Source organism: Osmerus mordax, chromosome 10 (genome assembly GCF_038355195.1).
Source record: "Osmerus mordax isolate fOsmMor3 chromosome 10, fOsmMor3.pri, whole genome shotgun sequence".
Lineage (NCBI taxonomy): Eukaryota > Metazoa > Chordata > Actinopteri > Osmeriformes > Osmeridae > Osmerus > Osmerus mordax.
Genome location: NC_090059.1, coordinates 3,194,498 through 3,207,602, shown reverse-complemented (window position 1 = coordinate 3,207,602; position 13,105 = coordinate 3,194,498). Strand labels below are relative to the sequence as shown.

Genomic DNA, 13,105 nt, shown 5'->3' with positions numbered 1-13,105 from the left:
TATACAGTGTGTGTGTTTGTGTGTGAATTATATACACACACAATATATACCCCTGACCTGTTTGCATGCCTGATATATATGTGTGTAAATATACAAAAGAAATCCTGTTGCTGGTCTACCATTCTGACATTCTTCTGTTTCCGTTAGTGATCATGTCACACTCACCAGCCAGACCAGTCTATAATGGTTGACTTCCAAGACTTGTATTTTGGAGTGAGCTGTTCATTGTAATGAACTCATATCAAGATAAATGCCTTGACCTAAACCCTTTCCATTTGAGGAGCAGCAATGATTCAATATTTGTCACAGGGTGCTCCCTAGTGGCAGTCACAGAGTATATCACAAGGACAGAAGTTAAACCTAATGATCTTGAAGTCAGTTGTAATTATCTGAACAGTGCAAATGTCCAGTATTAATTTAGATATCTTTGTCACCCAGTCAATCATTCTCACATGGAAACTGACGGACAATTGGTTCTCAGAATTGTATCTTTTATTTGAACTGCACTGAATGCTAAATGTTCACCTTGTACAAGAAACAAATACAAATACTCACACTAAAAACAAAAACATACTGCTGGCTGCCTCTTCGCTTGCTATTGGTGGGACACTAAGTAGGAGTTTTGCTATTGCTCTTACAGAGTACATGACTCCCCAAAGAACCTGGCCTTCGATAGAACAAAGAAAATAAAAGAGAGAGAGGGATGGATCACATAGGACTATGGTTATAGGAACATTTACCTAGGCAATACAAATCTAACAGGACTCTGCAAAACTCTTCAACACCAGAAACATGGGATGCATCGTGTTATAGAAAAATACCACAATGAAGGGGGGGGGGGGGGGGGGGGGGAATACAGACTAACCAGATTATGCTTTTTTTCTTTGTCAAGACAGTTTTTTGGGGGAAAAGAACTCTCTTCAAAAAAGTGTTTTCCTGAGTCATTAAGGAATGAAGTGTTCTTTAACCCTTTCCCGCTCACACTGAATCGTAGCAACGGTACAATTACCACCACCCGACATGGTGATCGGTCGCCATGGATAGTTGGGCAACCGTGAGGAGTCACACAAACAAAAAACGCAGAGACCCAGTCTCTCCACCCTCTTTCTGGGGGGTTTGGGGGGGGGGGGTGGCTGTGGGGGGAGGGGGGGGGGTAGTCGAACACATCCCCTTTTGTGATAGTGAACAATATTCCACTGACAGCTGCACATAAAATGTCTGCTTTCCTTGTGCTGACAGGCACATGACCCACTCTCTCACTACCCATAAGACGTTATCTATTGGCAGATAGTGTGAGTGAGGTTCAGACTTACTGTAGCAGAGACAAAGGAAACATCTCCACAACAGAGTTCTTCCCTCTTTCTAACTCCAAAGCCACGGGACAGCAATCGAACATTCAGAGTATCCGCCTACTGGACACTGACCAACACACCAAATGTATTAACCAATATTTACTCTATTGCTTTTCAGTACCGACTGTTGCAGCAAAGAGGAATCAAAGAGTTGGACGATGATTCAGGACTTTTGTATTTCACTCAATTCAAATAGGCCAAGGGTTTGTCTCAGTTCTGGCCAGTGTTAAGTGATCGGCTTTCAGCAAATACATTCGTTTGAAAATGTGATCTATGTGGGGGGAAAATGGAGATTCACACGCACACCAAACAACTGTGTAAATGTGCCCTCTGGTGACCAACTTGTTGAACTTACAACCGTTGTAATAATAGCAATAGGTTACCTCGTCAGGAAAGGGTTAAAGTTTACTCACTAGATTACTGATACTGATGAGCAATCTTGGTTTTTCCTTTTGTTTGATGAATGATAAATATATATAGTTTATAATATTTTTTTGTCATCTCATTTCTGCCTTTCACACTGAAGATCAAAATAAAAAATATTCTCTTCCGGGGGGAGGGGGGCAATACAGAATGGACTTGAGGAGGAAAGCTAACAACACACACAGTTACATAAGAAAAGGAGGCTGGCGGGGAGTGGGTTGGAGTGGAGGGGAAGAAGGAGGGTGGGCAAGGTCCAATAGCACACAATCTCAAAGTTCCTGTGTTCTCCCCTTGGTTGCGTGTCCAGAAGCGAGCCCAATCAAATTAGCTCAAGGGGGGTGGTGGGGAGGGTGTGGGGGCACGTCCCCATGGAGGCTAACACTGGACTCAGCCCCGGATACCACGGGAAGAAAAAACATCAGCATTAAAGAGTAGAGGTATTGAACCAAAAGGAGACGAGAGAGAGTAGAAACTAAACAATAGAGTAAATATCCATGGAACACTTCACTGTTCCCAGAGCTGAACTGAGCCAGCCTCCTCTGTGTGTGTCTCTTGGTCCCAAGTGGATATGGGGTTGGTTGTCGGAGGGTTCAAGTGTGTGTGTGTGCCGTTTCCTCTGTGCCGCTATTGCTCAGTGAGGTGCTCTCTGGTCTCGCCATGTTTGGAGGGCTGGTTGGGCGATGGGGCCTGGGAAGGGTGTGTCCCGGAGGGCAGGGTGTGGGCGATGGGTACCCCCCCTGGCACCATGCCCTCAATCGTCCCCAGGATGCCCCCCGGAGCCACGCCCACCACGCCTGGTGGGTACCTGTGGGAAAAGGGCGGGGGGGATCAGAGGTTAAGACAGGTGGAGAGAGTGACCCAGGGAGTGAGCAAACCCCAGCAGGGTTCCTCCCAGTGGCTCAGATACAGGTCTGTGTATTGCCCCTTTCATCTCCACAGCTGCTCTACAAGTCTCCTGTACCAACCTGTACCATTGGACGCTTGTAAGCACAAGTTTCACAAGAGAACAATGGTGAAATGGTTTTGGGTCATGCTGGCACACACACACCTGCTACAGTTTTTACTAAGTGGTTGGTGTATAGGTGTATAATGTGTAGTGGGGTAGTGGTGGAGGGTATTTGAGCATGTGTATTGAGGGGGGCACACAAATGGCACACAGCAGATCAGGACAGAGAGAGATAGAGGGGTCAATCCAGATCCCGTTGAGGGGGAGGGGGTCAATCTGGATCTGAATTAAAGGGAGTAGTTACCTGCTCCTGATTTTAGGCATTAATTTTGTCTTGGGGTACACCGGTTGTAATGGCGTGAAGAGTTTGGTTCACTTGGCTGTGTGAGAGAAGCACATGGAGGGTGGGGGAGGGGGGCAGACTGATCAGTGGGCCCAGAAATGTGGGGTGGGGGGGTCAACGAAAAGGATCTACGCATAACGACAGCTACACTACAGGAGGAGAGGGTCTAGAAGGCAGAGGCATACACCTGAGTCACTCGCTTTCTTACTGTTGTATCTCAGGTCTATCAAGTATATTTTCATTCTATGAGACGTTTGGTGAAACTGCAGTTTGAAGCAAATCATGGCAAAATGGGCAATGACGGAGGTGATAATATTCCTGAAGTTTGGGGAAGGGGGGTTAATTGATGGTTCCTTTCCTCCTCATACCTATAGGCTGCACCGTTGAGTTCGGGGTGCACGCCCTGCTGGTCCATGACGGCCCACGGTGCTGTTGTCACAAAGAACTCCTTGTTGACGCAGTTTCGTAGGCTGTCAGGTATACGGCCTTTGATTCGGGGAGAAGAAAACCCAGGCACAAGGACGCACACACGCACGTACACACACAGAAGAATTAAGTGACAGTTAGCAGGGGCAACTAAAGGCCATTAAGTTAAGAAAGCCATCACAAGATCTATTGAAGTGGGAATAAGACAGCAGGGGTGGGGTTGGAGGGGGGGTTTACCGGTGATGGCTCTTCGGATCTCAGTGGCGGCAGCCTCCCTCATCTCCAGTGAGGCCTGCTCGCTGTACCAGGCTGTGTGTGGCGTGCAGATCAGGTTTGGGGCGTCTTTCAGAGGGCCCTGGGCAAAACTGAGGTTGGGGGAGGAGGATATAAAAAGAGAGAAAGAAATATGCCAAATCTGCTCCTCTCCACCCGCCTTCCTCTCCTCTGTTCCTCCAGCAGTCTTCCCTCCCTCCCTCGCTCGCTTACTGCCAGCGTGCCAGACCTGCACCCGGTGTCTGATGTAGTGCAGTATGGTTGCAGTTATGAAATGCTCAGTGGCGGCTGGAGTGTCCTCCGTCCGGTCCCGCACCTAGTTTACAGACGCCTGCACTAAAACATCAACACTAGTTGTTTCCGATGCTCGGCCGATGGGAGCTGTGTCTGCCCGTTAAATCTCTCCTGTCTGAGGTCATTTCTGACAGTAAAGCTCAAACTCCTTTGCAGAGTGAATCGTCTGTCAGTCCGTGCATTTGTGTGTCTCACCTGAAGGGCTCTGTCTCGTGGACGTCCAGAGCAGCCCCTCGTATCCGGCCCTCCTTCAGGGCCTGGGCCAGGGCCTTCTCATCCACCAAACCCCCCCGAGCTGCGTTCACCAGGAACGCCCCCTGACGCATCTGCGCACGCACACACACACACACACACAAGAAAACGTAACTAGATACAGTCAGATTTAAGGAAACTCAACAATAAACAACAAATATCAAATTAATACAGAGATGAGTGAAGGGGAGAAGAAAGAGAGAGATGAGAGAGTAGCCTTGAAATGTAAGGATTCCATCAGTGGGGTTATTGATCTGTCAATCTTCCTTTGAGGGTATTACACAGGGACAGAGATGGAGATGAGACAGCAGTGAGCCACTGAAGGCCTTGCACCTGAGTGCAGACCCGTCTGTCTGATCCCTGATGGAACAGGGAGGGGGGAGGTTGTCTACATCCAATCTGAACCCTAAAAGATGAATGCCTGACTGAAGGATGATTACATTAGAAGCCATTAGAAAAAAAAACGTCTTGAATTTTTTTTAATTAAGAAATGGTAGTAAAAAAAATCCAGTGAATATACTTGGATCAAAGTATGTAATGTCCTGTATTGTCCAGCAGGTGGCAGTATACCAAGTTGACACAAAGACCCCCATCCACCCCCTCTTCCCTCGGTGCCCTCAGCCCCCCGCCCATGGAGCCTAGTCGATATATTTGCTCTAGCCGTGGGCTGGCGCTAATTGTGTTTGACAGAGCTGGGGAATACATTTTGTTCCAGCTTTGGGGAGCTTAGGATGAAGAAACTAAGGGGGTTGCTGCTGCTCTGGGCTGTGTGCAGCCTGTAGTGTAGCAGAGAGACTGCACCATGTGGAGTGAGGGGAGCGTGTGGAGTTTGTAGAGTGTGTCTAGACTGTGCATAGAGTGTGCAGAGTATAGAAGTAGTGTATGATAAAGTGTGTAGAGAGCAGCCCTCTGGGCCAGGATGACATCTCTGTCTCACCACGTGTGGGTGTATCTCTCTGCAGCAACTCAAATTTGAAGCGGTTTGATAGGATGCTCAAGGAGATGGGGTTTGTTTACATGTGTATACTTACTGCGGCTTGTTAACACATGTGTGCATCATACACACACACCCATACATGGTGAGACAGAGAAGTCAGCCTGGCCCACAGTGTGTGTATGGAGCCCGTCCGTACCTGTTTGATGGTGAAGTCGTTGATGAGGTGGTGGTTGTGCTCATTCAGGTTGCAGTGCAGGGACACACAGTCGCTCTGGTAGAGCAGGTCCTGGAGGGTGTAGACGCGCTGCACCCCCAGCGAGCGCTCCAGGCCGTCCTGCAGGTACGGGTCGTAGAAGATCACGTTGAAGCCGAACACCTTGGCCCTCACCGCAACCGCCTGCCCCGACCGGCCTGGGGATGTACGCACACACACATGTACGCACGCAGACGCATGCACACACACACACACAAAAGAATGTGAACACACCCTCTGTTAGAAAGGGTACTGCATGGCTGGGGGCAATTCTTTCCCCGTTTCAGATTTTAAGTGTACTGTATGCAGTACACTTCTCTTCCCCTCTCTCCCTCTCTCAGCCCACACACCATTTGTTGTGTGGGCTGCTTGTCTGCCTGCCTGGATGCCTGCCTGCCTGCGATGTGAAAGGAATCAATATAGCTCTTGAGTCTCTCTCAAAGTCCACTCTGGGATGGTGGCGTTTTAACACAGCATTTCAGCTGACACTTTCCCAACACACACACACACACACACAGCTGAGACCTTACTGTAGGAGACAGTTCTACCAACACACAGACACAGTTCATCCATTAACGCACACACATAACCAGACATAATCTCTCTCTCTGGCCCTCTCACACTGGGTTGCTATGTCGGTTTCCTGATGATTCTGAGGAGACACAATGGGACTGTCTGTATTGACTCAGCAATGTGTCACAGGGGAAGGCTTCTGTACAGACACTAAGCAGGATGCTTTGAATATTAGGAATGTAATCAATACAGAAAAATCACTGACCGGATGTTGTTTTTTTACTACAGAATAATGAATAATGTGATATTTAATGTATGACACCTTTGTAAACACCCCAATTTGTGAATTCAGACTCAAATTAGTCAGTGGCCTTTTTTGTGTGTGCATGCGTGTGTGCCCCCTCGCACAGCGATCTTCAGGGATATTCCTATTGTAAAGATGGAAGAGTCACCGCTCTTCCATCAGAGCACTTTTCCCCACCACCACCCCCAAATCCCCTCTACCTCTCCCTCCCCTTCCTACCCCATGCCCCCCTCCCTCAGTCTGCGAAGCTGGCATTTCAGGGGCTGGTGTGGGCCAGTGGGAGCACAGACAAAAACACAGACAAGCAGACACTCACACAGACAGACACTCACACAGAAAAACAGTTGTGCAGACAGATCGCAGCCCAGCCCGTGTTTCAGAGTTTCTCTGTTTATCTGCAATGTCAGAGAGGCTCAGTGTCACCAGACCCCCCTTGCCCCCCTCCTCTCCAGACTCCACCCATCTTCCAATGCCTGTTGTGCCGTCTGTGTGTGTGAGGGGGGGGGGTCTGGTCTGGGAGGGAAAGGCTGGGCACAGGGATGTCTTGCACCAACATAGAGTTTAGGCGGAAGTGAAGGTAGGGTGGTGGTGGGGGTGGTTGAGGGGAAGGGAGGTGTGTGTGGTAGATAAGGTGCACTTTGGAGAGGCTTGTGAGGGGGCAGGCATTTCCATCTGCCGGCCCCATGTTGGACACACACACACACATCTGGCCACAGGAAGCATGGTTATGGCAGAGAGGAGAGAACAGGGAGTGAGCAACGGAGAGAGGGAGAGAGGAAGAGAGAGGGAGAAGAGGGGAGGGAAAGAGAGTGTTAAAAAGAGAGAGGGTAAGAACAAAAGAATGTCGGGGAACGAATGAGGGGGAACGATAATGAGGAATAATGTGGAGAAAAGGAGAGGAAGAGAATGGAGATCCCCCACCCCCTCCCCTCCGGTATCCCCCGCCCCCGGAGAGAAGAGACAACCTTGAGATAATCTGTGACAGACAGACAGAGACACAGAGAGAGAACAACCTTTTAAGAAAAGGAGACAAGAAGGAAGACATGTGAACATGCAGAAAATAAAAGAGGGATGGAGAGGGGGCGAGCTGCATAGAGAGAAAGAGAGAGAGAAAGTTGAAAGACAGGAGAGGGCAAGCCAGGCGATACAGACAGAGTAAAGATTGGAAGAGAGATATAAACGGGAGAAAAAGATAAAGACTGTTGCTCAATCTGTTAAAGTCCTCCACCCCACGCTCCTTCTTACCGAAACCGATGAGTCCCAGGGTCTCGCCGCGGATACGGGCGGCGCCGGAGGCCACCTCACGGATCTGTTCCACGCTCTGTACCCGCGTGCCTTCGCGCAGGGCCTGATACAGCCAGGTGTTCCGTCGGTACAGGTTCAGGATGTGGCACAGGGTGGAATCAGCCGTCTCCTCAACTGCTGCCGACGGGATGTTACACACTGCAATGCCTGAAAGGACACACAGAGGTTAGATTGGCATGGCTAAAGTCTGTTTTAGCAAAACAGTAGTTCAAGGCCTCCCTATCTTCCTTGTGGGTGATGATGTCATGTCGTGAACTTCATCAATGGCAGATTCCGTTTGACCTGAGGTAGCCTAGCCTGCTGTATGGCACTGCTCTCTTTCTCCCCCTTTCCCTCTTCCTCCCTTTCTACACCTCTTCCTCAATATTTATTTCTGCTTTTGTCCTCTCCCTTCATCTCTCTCCTTTCCTCTCTTTCCCTCCCTTTCTCTTCCTCTCTCTCTTCCTCTCTCAGATTGGGTTTGAACTTCTCTCTCACCACATTTTCTCTCTTGGCGAAGCTGGATGATGTCCCCACGGAGACATCGAGACACACACACACACACACACAACTGGCCTCAGGCACACAGAGTCCATTTGAACTGGCTCAACTGGGGGGGTGGGTTGCTTTGACGCTGAAGTCATACAGGAAGGGAGCCTCAGAGAGACAGCAGTGCACTCAGATCTCAGCCCACACGTACATGCTTCAACTGGAAGTGTTGCATGCGTGACCATATGCTTGAACAGTGTGGTGAGCTAGGAAGGGCTGGGGTTTTGCGTGAGTGTGACAGAGATTTCTACCCAGCTCTCCTGCAGCCTTGATGTCGATGTTGTCGTAGCCGCTGCCGATGCGGATGATGATGCGCAGGGCCTTGAACTTCTCCAGGTCCTCTCTGGTCAGGGTGATGGTGTGGTACATCATGGCACCAACCGCCTCGTTCAGCACCTGGTGACACACACACACATTCAACTTTTTAGGGAAAATGGTTCCTTGCACTGTTACTGTTACTGAACACACACCCAAACACAAGCACACCCACACACTTAAAAGGGTTAAGATACAACCAGAACACAAGTGTCTAAGCAGTGTCACTTGTAACTGCTGAAAATTCCATGTTGATGGGCTTTGTTAATCTCTAACCCTAACCGTTAGATAGCAAGGGTTTCACCTCCAGTCCACGCGTCACACACCGCTCATGTGCTGATTGGACCAGAAGAGACAAGCTTGTCTGTCATCCAGACCGTGCTCAGCCTGCTAGGGTCCACATCTATCCTTAGCTTGGCTAACTGCATTAGTGCTGATTACTGAATTTCCATACAGTTCTTATTAGAGTTGTGTCACTGGCCTGAGAAATGCTAATTCAAGGTTATAGCGCTCTTGGAACGCATGTGGATGTACACACTCACTCTTATACACACACACACACATGTGCATACACACAAACAGTCTTTTTCTCCCTCTCTTTCACTCTCTTAACAACTAGCCGTAGGCTCCATTCTGCGAGAGTCAAAGCACGCTTGCAGACAAATGACTGGGCCAATGAAAGATTTTGTGAGGGAAAGTGGTTCTGAACATCGTTTACTCAGAGGGAAAATGTGACTTAATCTTCCTACTTTTCCCCCCCCATGGTCCACTGAAAATGGAGCCTATAGGTTTGGACTAGTATTGTTTGAGACAGGGCTGAGCTATTCACTGGCACGAAGCAGAGCCCTCCATTTTTGAGTGGGTGTGCGACTCCATGGTGTACAGGGAGGGATTTTATGGCTCTGATGTCATCCTGCCAGCGAGCGGTGTTGATGTAGCGGGATACAGAGAGAGTCGGGTCGGACTGCTGAGAGATGACATTTACACCAGCTCTGTCTGAACACAGCTGGCACACAGGGACTGGGGAGTCAGAGGCTCTTTACAATAACACACATATTGTAACAATTTAACAAGGAATGTAGAAGTGTAGTCTAGAACATGAAACTATTAACTTCTATGCAGTGATCAGCAGTGGAGTAAAAAGGAGTCAAAATTATTGTTTTGGCTGCTTGCCTCTTTACCATGTTAGTCTCACCCATAAGGTCTGGTACATAAACGTGTGTGTGTGTGTGTGTGTGTGTCTGTTCTTTGAACATTGAGGAGCCCTTTCCTCCTTTGATGCGCATCTCGAGACCTTTCTGGTTGAGTGGTCAGTGACTAAATGAAACAGTGCTGTCTTATCCAGTAGCCACTGTCTTCCAAAATGACCAGCCTGTCACAGTGACCCTTGAGAAGATGCGCTATGGAACAACAATGCTGTCTACAGTGTACGCCCCCTCCTTCCCTCCCTCACCTCCTCCCCAAGGTATGAGATTGAATACTGTAGATCTCTATGCAAATGTGTGTTATTATTATTTCATTTATTTATGTCATTAACACGTCTCCAATTTTCACAAAGGCAGAGAGAGGGGGAGTCAATCTCCCTCCCTCCCCCGCTGCAGATGTAGATAGCATCTGGAGGAGATTCCCATCGGAGTTGCTGAGGCCCTGTACAGTTTATATATATATATATATATATATATATATATATATATATATATATTCAGCAGCCGCTTGCGCTGCATAAAAAGCAATACAAAGCTCCTACAAGCTGGGGCAATGTAATTACACCGCACTCCCCTTATGAGGCTCTCCGTTAGAACAATGGCAGTGATATAGGCACCGCGCACTTTGCCACCAAGTGACATTAAAGCATAATGAGGCCACTTTATTTTAACAGGTGAAGAGAGCGAAAGGCCAATACAGTGCACTTCATGTATTAGCACCATGTTACGGAGGAGTGGAGGGGGGCAAAATGGAACGAGACACTGTGAGTGACTGACGGCAGGGCGGAGTTTCAGCTGTCTGTCTAGCTAGCTTTGCTCCTGTGAGGTAGAGTGTGTGTGTGTCGGTATATGGATGCATGCCGAGCTAGCAGTTTGTGTTTGTGTGTGTGTGTGTGCAATGTTTGGATGCGTGTCCCACCTTCTCGTGGATCTCCTGGGTGGACTGGGCGTCGCAGAAGGCCACGGTGGCCAGGTCTTTGAGGATGGGCATCTCCACGGTGCAGTCGCGCCCATCCAGCAGGGCCACCAGGGGGCGAGGGTGCATGGGCCCGTTCATGATCTGGGGCCGGATACCTGGTCAGAAGAGGAGGAAGGTTAGTCTCCATGGCAGGATCAATGGATGATTACATGTCCTCATCACACAGTATATATGAAGGATAACCCAACAAACAGAACCCAGTTCCCACACAGCAGTACAAAGAACCCCCCCCCCCCTCCATGTGTTGCCTAAATAGGTTATGGCACTGAACAGGGCTCTGCTGAGCTAACGAACACGGCTCGATAAATCAATGAGCTGACTGGAGACTGGATTAGCCAACGAGTCTCGTTTTACCGGAAACCCCACGCAGCTCACCTTGCTATTCCTCAGGGGCCCCTTCCGCTTAGCCACCCGCATTGCAACAGTGAGCGCGCTAGCATGCATGCACAAACACACACACATTCAGCCAAACCATATGCACACACGCTCCCCAGTATAAATACCACCCACCCGAGCCATTGAATACCTTGTTTTTCGGGGGCAAAGCTGGTTAAAGCGCTGTTTGTAAAGGTCGTATTCGTGTTTGTGAGTCAGAGGACCCGAGTTTGAATCCCAGTACGGGGAAGATTGGGAGAAAGCCTCACTGACGAGCAGCGCGACTACACCTGTTACATTTGCAATGATGCGAGAGGCAGCAGCTGCTGTTCAGAGAGAGCAGGAAGAGAAGGTGAGAAAGAGATAGATGGAGAGAAAGAGATGCAGGAGTGAGAGAAAAGATTGTCAGGAAGACAGGAAGAAAGAGGAGAGAGAATAGGACAGACAGAAAGCTGATGGTGACATCACTATAAGAACAGATTACATGTTGTCTAGTTTAGTCTAGTCAAGAGGTGTAGTGTCTGCATGTACTGCAATGTGTATGTACTATAAGGCAAGACGGCCCTTTAAAGAGCACCAATTTAAGAACCAGCGGCTGAATCATTTCAGCCCCCGCTTGTTCCCGACCTCTCGGCTGTAAGCGGAGTGGCAGGTCCCAGGCTGGACGACCTCGTCACACCTCCGCGATGGAGACGTGTCACGCCACAGGGACAGACAATTACCAGGCAAGCTTCATACGGTGTTAACAAGCTGGGCGACATCAATATTCATGTTGAGCTGTGCTGTGCTATGCTGAGCTAGGCTCGGCTGAGCTGAGCAAGGCGACTCAATAAATTGTGGTTGTTCGGGCAGGAGAGTGACTGTGCTCAACAGGGTGGCGGGTGTAGAGATAACTGTGCTAGATAACTAACAGGACCAGAGGGAGAACATGCCTGGGCGGGGGTGGGGGGGTAATTACAGGTATAGATCTGCCACTGATCCTGTCAACAGTGCCTACACACTGGCTAGGTTGCACCGGTCCCCCAGGAGACAAGAACAACCCTGATGTCATATTCTTCTGCCTTATCTTGTGTGTGTGTACGTGTGGCTTTCTTTGTGTGTCCAAGAGTGCATGTGTTGGGTCTCCTGTGCCTTGTCAGTAAGATCATTATCTGTGTGCGTACAGATGAGCTCACCACGAGGGTGTGTGTGTTTATTTCCATGTGTGTGTTAGACTACAGACACTGACGTCAGCCCCCCCCCCACCCACACACACTCTGGGGAGAGGAGATTAAGAAAGAGGAGAGTGAGCACGCTTTGGTTAGCTATACGCTCCCCAGGATGAGAGGGGGATGGGGTCAGGTTTAAGGAAGATTAAGGTGAGATTAGGAGATTGAAAGGTGAAGGTGAGAAAGTTGTACAGACGCAGAATGAAACAAATCTTCTTTTTCCTTCTTCTGATAAACTGTGGCAGAACACAACAGGCAGAAAAGAGAAAAAAAGAGTCTCGCTTGTGGATAAAAATGAGTCCGATTAAACAGCAGTGTGGTTGTTCTCAGCTTCAGAGCTCCCTCGAGACTTGAAAAGACACAAACACTATGAAGAGGAGGATAAAGAGGAGAAGAATGGAGAGCTGAGAGACCGGAAGAGAGCAGTCCAGCCGGGTGTATTCTAAGGGGATGGAATCACAGCCAAAGTGTGATCTATGTCTTCATGCATGTTGTCATGGTGATCATCTAACGACGCCTGGGCTGTAATGGGCTTTATTTTCAGTGACAGTGAGTCTGGAGAGAGTTGGAGATAGGGTGGGGGGGCACCATTTAACCCCACAAGCCCCTCGAATCCACACTGGCACGGCCACAGTACCTTTCACTGAGAGAGCACGGATGAAACGCATAAATAAATAAATAATGCTTATGTGTAATGTTAGGGAGACTAAATGACACCACATTCTTTCCCAAGATCCTTCCTGCTAAATAGGTTGACACGAGGAGGGCGTTGTGATTGGCTGCCCCTAACGAGAAGCCCAGTTGTGTCTCCCACCTCCCTGAATATAAAAATAATAATAATAACAATTATTTTTACTGTAATGCGCCTTTCCTG

The 13,105-nt window shown here is 48.9% G+C and overlaps 1 protein-coding gene across 1 annotated transcript in view; it reads right to left on the bottom strand.

Moving 5' to 3' along the window:
- Positions 1 to 1,139: 1,139 nt before the first annotated feature.
- Positions 1,140 to 13,105, bottom strand: part of ctbp2l (C-terminal binding protein 2, like) — a 13,346-nt gene continuing 1,380 nt past the window's right edge. Inside the window, exons 2-9 of the mRNA XM_067245150.1 lie at positions 10,589 to 10,743; positions 8,401 to 8,545; positions 7,562 to 7,768; positions 5,443 to 5,657; positions 4,253 to 4,383; positions 3,728 to 3,855; positions 3,433 to 3,550; positions 1,140 to 2,580 (exon numbers count right to left, since the gene is read on the bottom strand). Of these exons, the coding sequence (XP_067101251.1) occupies positions 2,400 to 2,580; positions 3,433 to 3,550; positions 3,728 to 3,855; positions 4,253 to 4,383; positions 5,443 to 5,657; positions 7,562 to 7,768; positions 8,401 to 8,545; positions 10,589 to 10,743 (1,280 nt within the window). The 3' untranslated portion in view covers positions 1,140 to 2,399. The remainder of the gene's footprint in view (positions 2,581 to 3,432; positions 3,551 to 3,727; positions 3,856 to 4,252; positions 4,384 to 5,442; positions 5,658 to 7,561; positions 7,769 to 8,400; positions 8,546 to 10,588; positions 10,744 to 13,105) is intronic.